At 49.6% G+C, this 17,817-nt stretch overlaps 8 protein-coding genes across 8 annotated transcripts; 6 read left to right on the top strand and 2 right to left on the bottom strand.

Moving 5' to 3' along the window:
* Positions 1–442: 442 nt before the first annotated feature.
* On the bottom strand, positions 443–1,171 carry HO173_013299 (uncharacterized protein; the record flags this gene model as incomplete). The annotated part of the gene is made up of 4 exons (XM_037315122.1): positions 443–637; positions 712–946; positions 997–1,022; positions 1,073–1,171. The coding sequence occupies 4 exons, from the start codon at positions 1,169–1,171 to the stop codon at positions 443–445; spliced, it is 555 nt and encodes a 184-aa protein (XP_037158011.1).
* A 2,517-nt stretch (positions 1,172–3,688) lies between these two features.
* On the top strand, positions 3,689–4,882 carry HO173_013298 (uncharacterized protein; the record flags this gene model as incomplete). Its single annotated transcript, XM_037315121.1, has 1 exon — positions 3,689–4,882. One exon carries the CDS (start codon positions 3,689–3,691, stop codon positions 4,880–4,882), a length of 1,194 nt encoding a protein of 397 aa, XP_037158010.1.
* Positions 4,883–7,857: 2,975 nt separating this feature from the next.
* HO173_013297 (uncharacterized protein) lies at positions 7,858–8,917 on the top strand (the record flags this gene model as incomplete). Its single annotated transcript, XM_037315120.1, has 4 exons — positions 7,858–7,974; positions 8,051–8,566; positions 8,617–8,698; positions 8,757–8,917. The coding sequence occupies 4 exons, from the start codon at positions 7,858–7,860 to the stop codon at positions 8,915–8,917; spliced, it is 876 nt and encodes a 291-aa protein (XP_037158009.1).
* An 894-nt stretch (positions 8,918–9,811) lies between these two features.
* On the top strand, positions 9,812–11,526 carry HO173_013296 (uncharacterized protein; the record flags this gene model as incomplete). The annotated part of the gene is made up of 3 exons (XM_037315119.1): positions 9,812–9,819; positions 9,886–10,654; positions 10,732–11,526. The coding sequence occupies 3 exons, from the start codon at positions 9,812–9,814 to the stop codon at positions 11,524–11,526; spliced, it is 1,572 nt and encodes a 523-aa protein (XP_037158008.1).
* Positions 11,527–11,974: 448 nt separating this feature from the next.
* Positions 11,975–12,277, top strand: HO173_013295 (uncharacterized protein; the record flags this gene model as incomplete). Its single annotated transcript, XM_037315118.1, has 1 exon — positions 11,975–12,277. One exon carries the CDS (start codon positions 11,975–11,977, stop codon positions 12,275–12,277), a length of 303 nt encoding a protein of 100 aa, XP_037158007.1.
* Positions 12,278–12,345: 68 nt separating this feature from the next.
* On the bottom strand, positions 12,346–12,957 carry HO173_013294 (uncharacterized protein; the record flags this gene model as incomplete). Its single annotated transcript, XM_037315117.1, has 1 exon — positions 12,346–12,957. One exon carries the CDS (start codon positions 12,955–12,957, stop codon positions 12,346–12,348), a length of 612 nt encoding a protein of 203 aa, XP_037158006.1.
* Positions 12,958–13,556: 599 nt separating this feature from the next.
* HO173_013293 (uncharacterized protein) lies at positions 13,557–14,886 on the top strand (the record flags this gene model as incomplete). Its single annotated transcript, XM_037315116.1, has 4 exons — positions 13,557–13,808; positions 13,862–13,949; positions 14,003–14,386; positions 14,438–14,886. 4 exons carry the CDS (start codon positions 13,557–13,559, stop codon positions 14,884–14,886), a joined length of 1,173 nt encoding a protein of 390 aa, XP_037158005.1.
* Positions 14,887–15,404: 518 nt separating this feature from the next.
* On the top strand, positions 15,405–16,760 carry HO173_013292 (uncharacterized protein; the record flags this gene model as incomplete). Its single annotated transcript, XM_037315115.1, has 3 exons — positions 15,405–15,420; positions 15,471–15,504; positions 15,557–16,760. 3 exons carry the CDS (start codon positions 15,405–15,407, stop codon positions 16,758–16,760), a joined length of 1,254 nt encoding a protein of 417 aa, XP_037158004.1.
* Between the last annotated feature and the right edge of the window lie 1,057 nt (positions 16,761–17,817).

Raw genomic sequence — 17,817 nt, 5'->3', positions numbered from 1 at the left:
GTCGCATGTCGGTTGTTGGCTGCTGCATCGGACAGACTATTGGCCAATGCTTGTTGGCCAGGGTTGCGCACGATACACCACCCGAGGTTGAGAGTGTGACTCCTCCCCTCGATGATGGCGATGACTGCAGGCTCCGCACCCTTATCGACGAGATCTGGCTTGGTAAGGACCCCGAGAGTTCGCTCGCCTTTGACGTCCAGTTCCTCAGCCATCTCAAGGATCTCCTGAGTAGCGATGTCCACATTAGCCGGGATGACCGCGAGGATAACAGAGCGAGGATTTCGCATGTAAGTAGTAACCCTTCAAATTTCCCGAGTCAGCATGCCTTTTTCAAGACGGACACCGAGCTATGAGGCAGGTTCGAAGAGACACAACACCCAAAAACATGTCTCACAACTCAGATTGCGGCACGCATAAGAAAGGGATTACCCCAAAAGTAGACTCACATGTTGCGGACCATGACCATATCAGCTTTCGTTGTCACTCCTGGTGTGGATTTCTTGAATATTCCGGGGACATCGATCACGCTTAAGTGCTCCTGATCAGGCCCGCATATTTCTATCCTAAGAACGTCATCGGCGAAGGTCTTCTTGTTGCCGCCACTGTCGGCCTGTCCTAGCCCCATGAGCTCCTGAACCTGCGGGACGATGCTGGTCAGTGAGAATTATCAAGGGTAGTGGACCATCGCAAGACGAGAACAGTGGATCCTACCTCTTTCAGGATGTCTGCGAAAGTCTGGAGTCCTAGTGAGACGAGGTCGTCCTTGCGCCACAACCGAAGCTTCTCCGCGTATGCAGACGACGCATTCTCAGCTGGAATTATAGAGACCCCGATCTTCGCTGCTGGAGTTCTTCTAAACGTGATCTGCGTCACGAACCGTGTGCAGAGTCCGCTATCCCGCGGATAGGGTAGGCCAGTCAGTCCTTCAAGTACTGAGCTTTTCCCACTGAAGACAGTCAGCAGATAAGCTGTACCCTCCCTCAGACGTGATATTACCTGGACTGATCTCCCACAACAAGTAACTGAGCAGCTTAGTAGCCATAAAAGAATGCAGAGTGGGATGGAATCTTACCTGGGGCAGCGCGACGTATTCTCCGATTCCAAGCTCAAAGAACTTGTCAATCTTTTCTAGTAGTACTGGATCTGCAAGGTTGGCTCGCTGGTTCTTCATGGTTGTGGTGATGTGCTCGAAATCTCCGCTCAATGTGGATGCAGTGGAAGGGGATGCACACATGGGAAGTGCTTGTTGATGTGGTGTGTAAATGTGAGTGTTGACTGAGGTGAGTTTTTGAACCTCACGCCAACAACAAAGGACTAGCGCGACTTCAGATAAGTACGGGAACCTGCAGTATCTTCTCTTCAAGCAGTCAATCTCTGAGAGGTGATGCCATGATCATTACTCTATCTAGCGAGTCTACAATGTGGCTCGAACGAAGATTGAGACACAGATATTTGGTTTCATGGCCACCATAAGTCGTTCTTTCCTTCTATCGTATCTGTATTTTTGGAACTCAAGAAATGCATGCAGCACACCTTCCCAATTCTCTTCATCTAGTAGACAACGTCGTCATTTTTGTTGCTTCCAACAACGCACAATCCCAAGAACTTAGTCTGGCTCGTAAGACTCGCCTACATCACGCAAGCCTTGATTGCAGCCCTTCCATTAATCATTTTGAGAGTAGAGTGTCACGGCAGTTGCACTTGCCACGTAGACAACTTGCCAAGCCTTTGCGCATGCCGGGCCAAACTTAGCTTACTACTACATGATAGAGCTCGGAGATAGCAAGGAACAAGCTTATTACACATAACGACCACATACCCATCTTTTTTAAACACAGAGGTATCCAGCTCGTTGTGCCGTTGAAGCATCAGCCACCGAGCCTGCACAAAAAACCTACCCTGCATACCAGGACTTCTCTTCACAGATAGTTGCAGCTTGGAACGCATAGTGCTCTTCATCAACCATATAGCTACACCTAGCACCAGAACCATCAGTCAAAAAAATGGTTCCCGAGCCATCTCAATACCTCGAACCCTATTCCCTTCTGCCAACGATGGCCAATACTCAGTGCTCTCTATCTTCAGTCGGAATTGCTCCTTGAGGTTCCAATGAGGTCGTCGATCTGTTCGGCACAACTTCTAACCGCAAGGAAAGCTTCCTTGCGTGGAAGGCAGGAGCTCATGGCAATTAAAAGACTTGTGTGATTGGGCGGGCTTGCAAGGCCAGATCAGCTTTCCCGTTCGCCAGCACGAGAAGATCGTGCGTACTGTTGCGTTCGTTGAGTGGCCCCCAGATCACGAGGGCCCTGGCGTTCTGAAAGATGACTGCTAAGCTAGCAATTCTGCCACTGTCATTGACGGTGTTTTCAGGTTTTATAGACCCGTCATTGCATCTTTGCGTAGGAAACCCCTATCACCAGTGCAAGTGGCATGTGACCAAACATTTTGCTCAATTCGGATCCAGAATTGCCACTGAGTCTTGCGGTCCACGGCGCAAAGACGATTCTAGGATACGATATGACTATTCCTGAGCTGGTTACATCCTAGGTCAATTCATTGTTGAGTCTGTGCAGGAAACCATCACGCCTGCCACCCGAAATTGTAATCGATGATTGGCCCAAGCAGCTGACTGGATACCATCTGTAACCCTCCATTGGTATCCTTCGGCCTCCCCAAAAGCGTGAGCATAGACGGTGGGTTCTTGAACAGGGTCCATAACCATTTCATCGTTTCCTTGGCCAGGGCGCTTTCTTAGAGTGTCCCGAGTCTGATTGTCCAACCTGAACAAATGACTCGACATAGAATTTCCTTGACAGCCATACCTTGGTGTCCTATTCAAGATAGGTGTCAAACACGAGAACCTTATCAGCGGCTGCAAGAGATAGAAAGGTGCTTTGTATCTCGGTAGCAGCAAGCCCAACCTTTCTCTCACGAGACCAAAGAACAGCCATGGCCGTAGAAATGCGTCAAGATCGTCATCATTACAGTCAGGGTCTACGAATGACCAGGAAAATTGCGGTAGACCATGCCTGCTTTTCAGGATACGATGCAAAGGGAGGGTCATACTGGAATTCAAAGCAGATGTAGGGTATTGTCATGGACTGGATAAGTGCTTATAGCTTGTATTGCAGTATAAATGGAATAATAGCTATGAAGGTCTAAGGATGCTGTGAAGGCCGTTTATGTAGGTAGTGCCAAGCCGTACTAGGCCCATTTGGGAACCGTAGTGTTGAGAGCTGATACCATGACAGGTATCTCTAGGGGATCGTAGATTGGACAGTTGGGTATTGTACAATAATCCATTGTTATACGTACACTGTCAGCAGCGCGGAAAATGCAACAACCGAAGATATTGTAGTGCCTTCGTGAAAAACAAAGTATTAGTTCATGATGGGACTGAAGACAAGGAGGGCGCGCTGGATCTACTCTAGCGGCAGCGCCCGGGGGCCGGACGCCATGCGCCAAGACATGCACCTCCCATCTTTCAAGGCATCACAAATATCGTGCTGACTTCTTCCGTAGGGTTGCATCTCATCTCTTGTACAAATTGTAGTAGGTGGTGTCAATTCTATGAGCTATTACCTATCTTCCTCAAAAATGCTGGAAGACTTCAAGTACGTTCTTACGCCATCTACAAACGCCGCGTCTCTTTTATCAGTCTACAAGGTCAACTCATACATCCTTGAATATGGAGTCTACTGCAAACGGTTTAGAGCAAGCATACCAATCTCGGGCATCAGCCCTTGAAATCCTTCCCTCAGAGATCAGAGTCATGATCCTTTGTCACATGCCAGAGGTCGCATCTCTCAGCAGCATTGTACACGCTTCTCCAAAGTACCATCAGGCTTACCTCGGAGCTCGAGAAGAGATCCTCCACGCCATCACAATTCGCACCCTCCAGAAGAATGACATTGGTCTTTTGGACCCATGGACTGCCATCCATGCACCGCAGCTCGGCTACCACATCACGCATCGGGTTGAGATCGTCACAGAATACCTAGAGAGATACGCCCAGGGGCGTATGGATGGCAGTCGACGGCGTCTTGCGTTACAAGACTCTCTCGCTATACTGAGCCTGCAGAGAAAGTTCACAAGCTTGATTGCCAGATACTGCAAGGCTACATTTTCTAGAAATCCTTTCACTCAATCATCGGACGATGACCCTCTTCTACCCTCTCGATCCGAGTTGCATAGACTCTACAGGGCACTCTGGCGGTATGAAATTTATAGCAATTTCTTCGGTCCGAGCATCGGTCCGAGCCAAGAGGCTATCATTCGTGAACTCAGCATACCCGGCATTGAGCTTCCAGATTCCGCATTCAGCGAAAAAGAGATAGCACGCAACTTCTTCGGGCTCTTCCCTATCCATGAAGTGGAAGAAGTGGCTTGTCTACAGATGTATGCTAGAGATTACTACCGTTCAATATCGTGGTATTATGACCAACTTGTCGCTCTAGGACCGCAGCAGCTTGATAAAGTAATGACAGCAGCTTCTGAGAATGAACGTGAAAGCCGCATCGCTGAGGGGGAGATGGCCGGACGGGTGGATGTTTCTATGCGAGCTGCTTTGGATGCTTATGAGAGAGATGTCAGTTGGGGGACTTGGCAATGGAAAGGCAGGTACGGCAAATTCATCAGCGAGCGGGTTCCCACCATTGGCTGGCTGTGGGCGAGCAGTCATGGTATACAGAATACAGACTTTCGGCTGAGGAGATGGGGCTACGTGTTTTGGGATCAGGAGAGGTTGGACCGTTGGGGCATTACGGAGGAGAAAATGGTTAATTGGCCGGACCCGAGAAGAATTTCGGAAAATACTCGTACCTCGGACGTGAGAGTTGGAAGTCGCATTGCCTGTGAGATGCCTGAGGTTCGATGCCCCTGATTATGTGGCAGCAACACATCTATCTCTCAACAGCACAGCAGTGATGATATGAAGCATAGCCATCTATTCTGAAGGTCCGTCTGGATACATGACCCGTATGACGACAAGGAACTGGGCAGTGTTTGCATGGAAGAACTTAGACACGTCCAACCCTATCAAAGATATCAACTGAGACTTAAAGTTCCAAGCTGTCTCCCTGCGGCGTATTCTGTTGCTTCGGTTCGCTCTATCCACTCAGCGCCCATAGCCGATTCTTCCAACCGTCCGAGCATTCTCTGCGCATCAAAAGTCACAACCGCCCTCTCTCCCTCTTCGTTCTTGTCGAGCCATGATTTCCGAACATCAAGTGAAACTCTGCTGCTGCACACAGGAAACTTGGCCAGTTCGAATCTCAAGCTCTGCTCCGAGAACCCCGGATCCAATATCAAATGCCAGCTCATCGCCCCTACACAGCTCGGCGCTTGCAAAATGTGGCCAGATTTTGGAGCCTTCATTTTCAGGGGAGCCCAACACCATAGTCAAAAATGTCAAGCCAGGCGTGAATGATACGAGCGTTGCATAAGAGAAGCTATCTCCCAGCGTCAGCCTTAAGCGTCGTCAATGATTCTTACATGCGCGATCCACTGGTTTGTTCTCATTCTCTCCTTCAACAAAATTGTCCGAGGATGCCTCTGTTTGCAGACGCGGTGGACAGGTTGCGTTGGCTTTCGAGTTCATCGTTTATGTATATGCGTTCGGATGATAGGTTGGCGTCGGTGTGGGCCACACGGCTAAGACTGGGTAGGAATTCATAAGGGTAATAGATTTTCCTACATTACAGCCTAGGATCGCCGAATGTTCGGGAACTAGGTCGAACAATTCAGTCGGGAGGTTGGTCACCTTGACTTAATGTCGCGTTGGATGGCCTGCTTTGGAGTATGACATTTCGGGAGAATTGAGATCCTATGTGAATAGTAGTAGAAGGAAAGAGATGGCATATGCAGGTACTGTTGCACGGAAAGAAAAATGTGAAGATGAGATGATACAGCTCAATTTTGCCTCATGTGCTGTCCAAGTTTGTGTGCCAGTACAGATGAAATCTTGACATCGCGATTCCCTGAGCGACGTGGAAGAAGAAGGTCGTTGCACATAACAGCCATACATTTCTAAACCTAGATCAAAAGGCCCCAGATCGTGATTAAGTAGCAAACAAAGGTGATGCAATGAACGAAGACTGAGAGGCAGATCTTGTTCATTCGTAGCTACTAATTGGATAAATACCCACAAGCTATACGAATAAGACCTTGTACAAATGTTCTTGGTCCGACCAAGTGCTGTCGCGACGTGGGCACTCGCCTTCGTTAGATTACTCCTCGCGGAGTGCGGGCTGCTTGAAATGCCATGCAGATCTTTTGACAGCTAAACTCTGTGGCATCGTTATGAGTCTCAGATAGAGAAGGAGAGAAACGAGAGACAGCGAGCAGCTGAAATCTGAGGCGATGTGAACGATCGCCGCAGTACTCAAGCCGGTTTTTAATGTTTGGCCACCTTACTACTTTGAGAATGCCTCGGCTACCGAGTTATTTGGGGCGTCTGGGAGTGTATTTAGTTCTGAATAGCTTCATAATTTCCGAATCGAGACACTTACAGATGAAATGGACAGTGATGGTATTCTCGGTCATGACTTGCAGGATGTAGAGTGAGGATTGTATGTAGAACAGGTGTGTGTGGGGCTTGAAAGTGTGCCGAGGCGTTCCCAAAGTAGTAAGGTGGCCAAACATTAAAAACCGGCTTGAGTAGACGCGTCCGATAACCGCCCAGACCGAGGCAACAAATTAGCGTGGTTTTTCTCCGCGTCTCAACCACGCGACTTTTTTTATTCTTCATAACAACTCCACCATATCAAGTCCAATATGGCTAAAATTGCTACTCTGCCTACTCCTGATAAGGAAGAATTAGATCGGGCCATAAAACGTCAGAAAAGAGACGCCCAGACCAATGCAAAAAAGGAGAGACTTGAATAGCGTGACATTCTTCTTCAGAGCATACCTCCACTACCAGAGTATCAGCCAATGAAAATTGAGTATCGTGCAGCTGTCAGTCACCTTCCAAGCGACATAGGAATCACTCCATGTACGGTGTTTAGTCTCATATGGACTACTGCTGTCTGGGATATGCTTTGTAGAAATACCAATTTGTATGCCTCTCTGCAGAGTACTTCAGATTCTACCTGGAAGCCCACCGATATTCCGGAGCTGAAAATCTTCGTCGCTATTACAATCTACAAGGGAATCTTTCATTTTCCTACTATTCATGATTATTGGAGGACTGATGAAATTGCTCCGATGGCTTCATTGATTACTGAGAACTCCCACCCTAATTACTACTCTATCAAAACCACTACGAGATAACCATAACTGGCAAGATTTAAATATTATTCGATAGTGTCTTATATATCGTTTAAACATTCAGAAGAGGCGTTTTAATAGAGAAATTAGTGGTAATAGTGGGGGAGCACTAAAGACCAGAGGGGGATGCGCTGTATGTAAAGTCTCTTTATATCGCAAAGGGGATTATATAGAACGATTCCATGATAGAAAGGATTGAATAGAGTCTATAGAATGGATCTGGACCATTAAGTATAGATTATATAGTAGTCATGGAGTGGTAGTATTGATAATAATGGTAGAAATCGCATTTGTTGCCTTCGGGCGGTTATCGGATAGCGATATCTTTCGAAACCTCGCTATATCCTTTATACAAATTCCGTCTTAATAGATAGTAATATAGGCGGACTGCGATAACTAGGCTAAAAGCCTTCCTCATTCTATTCCTCGCCTTATTACAAGTGACAGCGAGATCGCTAACGACGATAACGATATCTCGGCGACATCGCGCCTTATTTTGATATAGCGCCTATATAAATATGGCGTAGCCACCCTAAAAATATGATTTAGCATTGGCTAAGGTATAGAAGCACCCCACCAAGATATCAGATGAACCTCACTACGATCACCACTCCTTCCTACGACTTTCCAAACAGCGCACCAGCAATCATTTCGCCGGCCTCCAATACCTCAGCTTCAAGACAGCCACAGTCTAGCAACATGACAGTTTCACAGTCTACATTAGCATCGCAGAGGTCGAGGAAAAAAAGAAGGGCATACTGATTGCCATGAGTTCTACAAGAACGAACCACCGAAAGAGATCACTATCATAAGTAACGACTCACCACAGCCGCCATCTTGGAAAGGGAACGAGCGACCTCAGCAGCAACAGCCACAAGCAACAGTGAGAGGTTCACAACATGCCAACAAGAAGAGGACTAGTCAGACAGCTGCACACGATACTGCAAGGGACCAACAGGCATTCTTCCATACCCGCACATACTCGAATGAGAACATTGAGTTCAACACTATCTTGATGGATCGAACCACATCACTACAGACTACGGCACCTACATCACTGGGGCCACATTCGATTTATGGGACCAGTGGTGCGCACGACGGGAATAGTGCGGTTGGGCAGAAGAGGAAACGCGTGACTCAGCAACCGATTCGTGATGAGATGGAAAAGAGGAAGAAGATCAAGAAGAAGTTGAAGGAAGAGAAGATTAAGGTGGTGGGAGACGCCCACAGTTCCTCTATACCGCCACCGAAGCCCCACGTAAAGGCTGGAGATATCAATGTGCGTTCGATCAAAGATGTAAGGCCTTTGTCGTACAGATAGCAATCTGAAAGCTGACTTTGCAAAAGACTGCGACTGTGAACGGGGAGACCGACGATGCTGAAGGCTATTACAGGGTAACGGAGGAGAATAGGCGCATAGGTGACAGATGTGAGTGCCTTTTTAGAAATGGACTGCCATTGCACGGCCGAGTGATGACTGTTTGCAGACTGTATCGGCAGACCTCTGGGCATGGGCACCTCCGGCGAAGTCCATGAAGCCTTTGACAAGCAGACAAAATCGAAGTGTGCAATCAAGATCACTCGAGTTCAGGATGAGGCCCGCGATGAACTGCGGGTGCTACAGACTTTGTACCTTAACGACGAATAGAATCAGAACAATTGCATCCACCTACGTGACTGTTTCGAATTCTGCAACCACATCTGCATAGTCACCGATGTTCTAGGCAAGAGCCTCTCCGACTTTCTCAAGGATAACGAATCTATAACCTTCCCAAGCAGTCACATATAGAGCTTTGCTCGGCAGCTATTTGTCAGCGTTGCGTATATGTCACCTCTCCTACCTTGGTTGCGGTTCAACTAATATTGCGCTCCAGTCTTACACGACCTTAATATAATACACACCGATCTAAAGCCGCAAAACATCCTCCTCGTCGATCACTCATATCAAAAACCCAACAACGAGATCAGACCTATTGACTTTGGGTCGGCAACTTTCGAGAACGAACAACACGACCCGCTCATAACTACAAGGCCATATCGCGCGCCGGAGATTATAAAGGCTTGGCAGCGATAGAGGTGGCTGAAACGGCGTACTGCGCAGCGCAAAGGCCGCATAATCTGTACCTCTTGATTGCGTACGTACATACGCAGAGTGGTGTGAAGCTATTCAAAGTCTTCGGTGACCGTTGTAGTGAAAGGTTGCAACCTCTACGGAGTATAAGCTTGGTGGCTTGGGAGCTTGGTTCGCGTCGTCGTTTGCAACTTTAAGCGGCAACCGCGCTAGTAGGGTTCGTGTTTTGGACAGGGGTACTCGTGGGCAAACAAAGATAGTAACACACTCCTTTTATGATGCGGTTCTCGATACTTTGATGCAATGACCGCACACCCTTGACCCTGAGATACTTCAATTAAACGTTGCCAATATCATCATATTCACCTCGAGTATCATCCTACTGGAGGCCAAGCTCCCATCTTCTTTGACATGACTGCGAATTGACGCCCTGCAAGCTCTTCTTGCGACAACAAAGCAATCATAACAACCATGCCTTCGTAAGCTCTATTCCCTTCCCTTTTCGTCTACACAGCAATTGCCTTACTGATCTGTAGCCCGGATAGCTTTGGAGGAATGTTCCGCTCTTTTTGGCATACAATGATCTCCAGTGACCGCCATGCGTCCCACGACTCTCCCTACCGCACGGGCCAGCATATGCCTCTTAACCAAAGCCGTCATGCTCCCCTTACATCAGTGGCCACCAGCGCCGTAGAATCTCGTCCAGACCTGAGCTCACCGTACGGCGATGATACCTCCGCGCAATTTACGCCAGCTCTACAAAATGGCGACGCACGCGCACCAGGCAGTCCTGGCGCGGGTCCTCTTCAGTCACCCACTTCTCCTTACTTGCCTGGCATGCGGTCAAACATGGCATTAAAACGACAACAATCAAACGAACCCAATCCTTTCGACAGCGTAACACCGGGAGAAATACAAATGCAAAGCTTCCAAGAAGGCCTCCCCCCACCCCCACCAGCAGCCCATTCTTGGAAAAAGATTGATCGATGGGCTGAGGAGAATTACGAAGAACTCTACGACCAGCTCTCTGAAGGATGCACTCAGAATGATGTCAACGAGCTTGAGCATGAGCTTGACTGCTCTTTACCCATGGAAGTACGCGAATCTCTACAAGTACATGATGGGCAAGAGAGAGGTGGGAGACCCACTGGCATTATCTTCGGCTGCATGCTTCTCGACTGTGAGGAGATTGTTCAAGAGTGGAAGAATTGGCGGGTAGTCAATGAGGAATATCTCACAAGCCCGTCAACCAATCAGACGCAGTTCCCGCCAAAAGCCTTCGGTGGAGCATCCTCATCCTCGGTTTCAGCACCAGTTCCAGTTTCACAACAAGCAACCAACCCGTTTTGGCGACAAGAGCTCCTCGACAAACAAGACTCACAGCCATCTAGAGCTATTCAAAAGCTTACGCCCATCCCGGATGGATTCCATTGGCTCGTGATTGGGGCGGTAATAACCTTGCGGTCGATCTTGCGCCCGGACCCGTTGGGAAATGGGGTCAGATCATCATCTTCGGCCGAGACTACGACTGCAAGTATGTTGTTGCTCGATCATGGGCCGCTTTTCTCGCAACAGTAGCAGATGACATGAGTAGTGAAAAGGTTTTTGTCGACGAGGAGACACAGGAGCTTAAGCTTCGGGAATTCAAGACCGCCACTGTCGAGCCAGCATATCTGAATATACTGCGCTGGAGAATGGATCAGAAGTATGGTCGAAAGGGCCCTCGAAGAAGGCCGGGTTCTGGACCAGGTACCAACGCCAATGGCACCGCTAATACTGGATCTCCGTACGGAAGTCCGACTGAAGAAAGAGGACGCTCACCACAAAGGTTTCCTCATCGTGGGCCGACCCATACTCAAAGTCCCCGTGGCGCTGTTGGAAAACCCAGCCCTCTGGCTCAAGTGACAGAAGAGAATGCAGCACCAAAGATTCACACTGGCGGTGACGCCAATAGAGATATCTTTGCTCAGAACACTGCAGCTAGCGAGCGCAATGGGAATCTAGTCGAGATTGGAAGTCCTACTGGCCCAAACGACGGCTATAAACAAGCGCCTCTGGGCCAAGCGATGGAGGCCGACATGTCTGGTGTGCTAAGCAACGCGACGAACAAAGACATACAGACCAAGTCAGCGCTAAAAGGCCTTGGGGTTGATGGTGTCGATGACATGAAAAGCGTTGAAATCTGAGCTCCAGGCCGCCACCACGGAAGATATACTATCCCCCATCCCAGGACGCAGGAATTTGGACATGGCAACAAAAGTTTGCGCATATTTAGGCAACAACCGGCGTCGTTCAACACTTGATCCAAATGAAGGTTCAGCCATGGTTTGGAAAAAACCGAGCGTCTCGCATTACAGTTGCGCAGATTGCGCAAGACGAGGGCTCTCTGCACGCTTGAGGTTCACGGCCCCCCATTTCTTTTGTATCATTACGTACACATCATGTTGAGTCGAATGGTGACGACTTCGAGCGCGAGAATTCCATGGCTGGTTCGCTCAAGGAAGGATAGAAGGGCTTGAGCATGTGTCAGTTTACGGATGTGTTTGCATACGCAATACAGTAGAATTTTATCGATTCTCTATGGCTTGGATTTGGAGGCTCTCAGTAGTACTGATATTGTTGCACAGTGTGTCAATGAACGAGTATGGCGTGCAAGCAGAACAGCGCGTCGATGTGTCCGCTGAAGACTCTGGAAAGGTCACCTCCATACTCAGCCCTTCTACCTTCTCAGCCACTATTGTATCACTACTCCTCCAGTCTCCACACCAGGCCAAAGCTCAGCTTCTGTATATGCATGCTCATACTTCTTCATACATCTTGCTCCCTGCCAACAAGCCTGCCACGCAGATCCATCTGCGAGAACCAGGACTTGAGAAGGCTTCCGCTTCAGCGTTGCTTCCATCACGCTTAGCTGCCAATGCACAGCGTGTAGTATGATCCGAGCCATACTCGACATTTGCCTCATCCGTCGACACGGCCTTCACTACTCTTTCTTCGCATCGCCCTCAATCCCATTCGTCGTCGTCGTCTTCATCACCATTCCCACCAATCCTTTGCTTTTTATGACTCTTATTCAAGACCTCGCCCACCCTAGCATCCCCAGCTCCTTTCACCTTCTCCAGAACCCCGGCGCCCACCAACCTCTTTTCCAGATCCCCCGTCTTGAACGTGTCCTTGCTATAACCGACCCCTTCAAACCCAACGATGCGGTCCGCACTCACACCAGCAACGAAGGCGATCACACACGGCAGGACCTTGACGTTCAATTTTGTAACCAGGAACGGCGCATGCTCGACGTCGATTCGCACGAACCTGGTCGAGAGGTGGACGGGAGCGAGGGCGGAAAGGTGACCATCCATGATCCTGCAGCGGTTGAAATCCGGTTTGTAGAAGTGCACGACACAGTATTCCGTGGAAGTCGTGATTTCCATGAGACGTTTCTCGTCTTTGATTTGGTCATAGCTGCCGAAGCCTTCGCTGCGCAGTCGTTTGGATTCCTTGAGCTCCGAGGCCAGTTGCTGGATGCGGGCTTCACGGAGATGGGCGAGCGAGGGGTCGTTTTCCGTGTCGTTTTCGAGGGATTCGAGGAGGGCGTCTTCGTCGTCCGAGGCGGTCATGTTGGCTTTTGGAGCAGGGGTGTTAGGGCGGATGGGCTCGGGAGCTGGTTATTTTGTCCCAGAGACCATCTGCCTACTGCTTTGGGAACATACCCTAAAGTATTCTAGCAATCCAAGCCACTGTGCGCACCGCCCTAGACTCGTGAGATGTTTCTGCCAAGCAATATGAAATGTACCCCGAAATCTCCCCTTATTAGCTCTCAGGTTCTAAAGCTCACCCGTTCGATCCAGGTAAGTACAAAAAGAAATAGAAAATTATTGGGGGGTACATTTCTGATGGCTTGTCGCGCCAAGCACACAGGGCTGATGTGGACCCCTTGCGTTAGTCCATTTTTAGCGTTTCGTACTGTAGCCCGTAAAAGCCACCAGCAACATAATTTTCAAGGTTCCACAACATATCACCGACACACATCAGCATCCAAAGACATTCGTCGGGAGCTTGGCTGTCATTATAAACAACAGCCTTTGCTGACACACTATCGTTCCGACATCTTGAACCCTCTGCGCCAATACTCGACTCAACAGAAGCTTGCGTACCCTCCATTCGTCAACCTCAGCAGCCATCTCTCCTCACTTCCGACGCCTGCCGGCAAGCAGCCATGGCCGACTTCAAGAAGAGGGATGATACGGTCATCGATATGGACGAGAAAACGGAGCGCGGCTACCATTCACCACCAAGGTCTCCTGGTCCCAAGACTCCTACGGGAGGAGCAGCGCCGATTGCAGCAGTCGCGAACAATCCTGTGTTTCCCGTCCTCAGCTACTGTGCTTCCTCAATCTTGATGACTGTAACGAACAAGTTCGTGCTTTCGGGGTCGTTCAATTTGAACTTCTTTCTGCTTTGCGTTCAAGTGAGTGGCAGCATGGGAGGGGTTGGGGAGACGTTGTGCTGATGGGTACTTAGTCTGTGGTTTGCGTGATTGCTATTCAGACTTGTAAAACTTTTGGAGTTATTACGTATCGAGACTTCAATTCCGACGAGGCCAGGAAATGTGGGCTCTCCCAGGTGTCAGGTCTGGCATATCAGCAATTGACAGCTTTCTAGGGTTTCCTGTATCCCTATCACTCATTGTGATGATATACACCAGCACCAAGGCACTCCAATTTCTATCAATTCCCGTCTACACCATCTTCAAGAACTTGACCATCATCCTCATTGCCTATGGTGAGGTGCTATGGTTCGGCGGCTCCGTCACCGGAATGTCTCTCTTCTCTTTTGGCTTGATGGTTCTTAGCTCGGTCATTGCGGCTTGGGCAGATATCCAACACGCGCTGCAAAACTTTGGGCACGCAAGCGACGAAGCTTCGGCGAGGATCTCAACGCTCAATGCTGGATACATGTGGATGATGTTGAATTGTATTTGCAGCGCAGCCTATGTGCTTGGTATGCGAAAGCGGATCAAATTGACGAACTTCAAAGATTTTGACAGTATGGGACATCTCACATCCGTTGTGGCCAAGTTGCTAATTTGATTCGCAGCTATGTTCTACAACAACGTCCTCTCAATTCCCATCCTCTTCCTCGCTTCCGTCTTCATCGAAAATTGGTCTTCCGAGAACGTGGCGAAGAATTTCCCAGTTGAGTCGCGCAACAACATCATTGCAGCCATGGTATTCTCCGGTCTTTCCTCAGTTTTCATCTCATACACCTCGGCTTGGTGTGTTCGCGTCACTTCGTCGACCACATACTCCATGGTCGGCGCTCTCAACAAATTGCCTATTGCGCTCAGCGGCCTTATATTCTTTGACGCCCCCCTCACAATTCCATCTGTCTCTGCTATCGCTGTCGGGTTCATTAGCGGCATCGTGTATGCGCTCGCAAAGGTCAAGCAATCGGCGAAAGCCAAGATGGGAGGGGGACTACCGACTACCAACCCAGCGCCAATGAGTGCGAGCATGCAGAGCGCTAGGGACTCATTCAAATCTTAAATCGACCTGTCCAAGTACCGCGGACGACTAATGCGGGAGTGTACGAAGAGCAAAAGGTGGTTTTAAGAGAATATTCAAGGAGCAGGGCGTTGGGTGTAGAATTGATATTTGATGACCAGAGCTGCTGGATAGCTATCCTTCATACGCATTGGCCGATGCCTGGTTATTTACATTGTGACAAGGAGTCTCTGGTATACGATGAATGCTCCTATTCAGTGTATCTATTAAGATGTTTCAAGGCATCTTTCAAATTAGAATAATAGAATTGACCAGTTTGCAGTTTTCCGGTCTTACTAGGTGTAGACAGATCTACCTCTAGATGAGTAGACACTTAGGCGCTCAAAAGGGACAGCTCTAATTATATCGAAGTCGAGATATATAAAGTCTTGGCGCTCAAGAGCTAGAAATTAGAAGTTGCCTTTCTTCCCGTTCACTTCAACAACCCCCGTCGTCTACTCTCAATCACAGAGGATCTATCATGGGTGCAGATCTAGCATACTCCACCGCTCTTCGATAGCATGAGTAGCCTTCAACGTACGTGCAAGCCTTTTCATCTCCGAGCGGAGTGACTGACACCACTCCAGATGCTACTCCGCAGGTCCCACCACAGCAGTCCTCGTGAGCTCTTAGAACACCGAATAAGGGCTACAGTTTGCTGATATGTCCTCAGTCTTTCATTCACACAAGGTTTCCTACTCGGCCAACTTTCCGTCGTGATCTTGATCGGCTGCTTCATCAAATTCTTCATCTTCGGCGACCCCCCTTCCCCCGAAACCACAGCCTCAGCACGCGCCCTCGCACGTCGAGATCGCAGCCGCTCCGTCTCTCACACTTCCTCCTCGTCCAGCCCCCACAAGCTCAACAGCCAACGCTCCGCCTCCCACGTCCTACGGCCTCCGCCGAGACTGACGACCGCTACGATCCTCTCGAAGACGTATTACAATGTCCATTCCCACCAACAGGAGAGTCTGGATTGGTTTAACGTCCTGATTGCGCAGACGATCGCGCAGTTCAGGAATGATGCGCATGACGACGACGCGATTTTGGAATCTTTGACCGGGATTCTGAACGGGCAGCAGAAACCGGGCTTTTTGTCGGATATCAAAGTTACGGAGATCAGTCTGGGGGAGGAGTTCCCGATTCTGAGCAATTGTCGGGTGCATCCCGTGGATGATGGTGATACGAATGGGCCTGAGGGGCCGAGGTTGCAGGCGAGGATGGATGTGGATTTGAGCGATTTTATTACATTGGGGGTCGAGACGAAGATTATACTCAACTATCCTAAGCCGCTCACCGCTGTCTTGCCCGTTGCGCTGGCCGTTTCGGTCGTCCGCTTCTCAGGCACACTGTCAATATCCTTCCTGCCCTCGCATCCTACGCCCGCCAGCACTCCGTCCGGCGCACCGCACCAGCCACCTTCGATCACACCTACGACCCTCGCTTTCTCGTTCCTCCCAGACTACCGCCTCGATCTAAGCGTGCGCTCCCTAGTCGGCTCACGATCCCGCCTGCAGGACATCCCCAAAATCGCACAACTAGTCGAGAGCCGACTGCACGCCTGGATCGACGAGCGCTGCGTTGAGCCAAGGGTGCAGCAAGTCGTCCTGCCAAGTCTATGGCCGAGGAAAAGGAACACGCGGGGTCCTGGATCTGCGGACGATGAGGAAGCCGTGCCGAAGGATGTGATGAGGGACGTGAGGGAGGAGGCTAGGAAAGAGGTAGAAGAGGAGAGAAGGAGAGACGGGGAGAGAAGAGAACGGGAGGAAGGGAGCGGTGGAGCGGTCGATGCTAGTGGGTTTGAAGAGGGACTGAGGTGGAGGAATAGGACATATGAGAATATGCCCGGGAGCATGCCTGGCATGATGGTGAATTGACGGTGGGGTTTGGAAATGTGTATGGGAGGATGGCATCTTTGGTGTGCTAGGAAGTAAGCAGGAGAGATCAAGGGCTGCGTGAGTACGGCATGGTATACAAAGAATATACATGGAGTCGTCAGGTATCCGCACTATATTTCCAGGTGAAATCCAGCAGCGGGTCCGAGACTCATCAGGACGCCCCCCTTCCATTGGACGAATCGACATCATCTTTCGGTATCCCAAGTAAGCCCAAACCTTGATCGATCCCACCTTTCTTTTCCCTTTGTACATTACTCATAACTCCATGTCCGATCCCAATTTTTAACACCCCAGCCCAACTCAGCCGAACACCTTTCCTCAGACAGCGTGACCAGCATGCCGAACGGGCCGTTCCAAATCCTGTTCCCAAATCGGTTGGATGAGGATCTGCGCAGATTTCGGAGTCAGGGTTGCTTATTTTCGAGGTGGGAATGGAGTTGCAAGACAGAGTAGAACATGTTCTTGCTCCCGAAACATGTCTAGCGACCCAACTCCATCACCAAATAGGAAGAATCGGCTCCGAGATGTAGGTACCATAGAGTCGATTGTTACATTGGAGGCACAGGTGGCTGTAAGGTAGGCATTGCCGTTGATGCACTTGGCGCCACGGTACGGGTTTGGTCCAGGCCGCTTTGAAGGGAAGGCAGTGGAAGATGGTAGCGAAGACGGAAGCGGTACACCAGGATACGACGATAGCCCAGAAGACCCAGACGCGTTTTCTTGAATGTTTTGGGGACACCGAAAAGTCATTGGTAGAAGAAGAGGATGGAGAGCTTGATTGGGGTTATTGTCACGGCGTAGGGGATTTTGTAGCAGACAATGGTCTTGGGCTGTTGTCATCTCCACCTTGGAGGAGGATGGTGAGGGGCTCTCCTGGGAAAGCATTGTGAGATCGCTTGCTCTGATGGTTTGGAAATGATGGCCAACGCCATGTTGAGCATCTGTACCAATCAATAAAGTCGACAGAAGGGAGGACTAGAACGCACCGACGAAGACCAATGCAGAAGCGCCGTAGGATGCAAGCTGTGATTTGTCA

Source organism: Letharia columbiana (assembly GCF_014066305.1).
Source record: "Letharia columbiana isolate WasteWater2 chromosome Unknown xpSc0000100_s0, whole genome shotgun sequence".
In the NCBI taxonomy this organism is placed as follows: domain Eukaryota; kingdom Fungi; phylum Ascomycota; class Lecanoromycetes; order Lecanorales; family Parmeliaceae; genus Letharia; species Letharia columbiana.
Note: the sequence above shows the minus strand (reverse complement) of the source record. Positions and strands in the feature narration are given on the sequence as shown.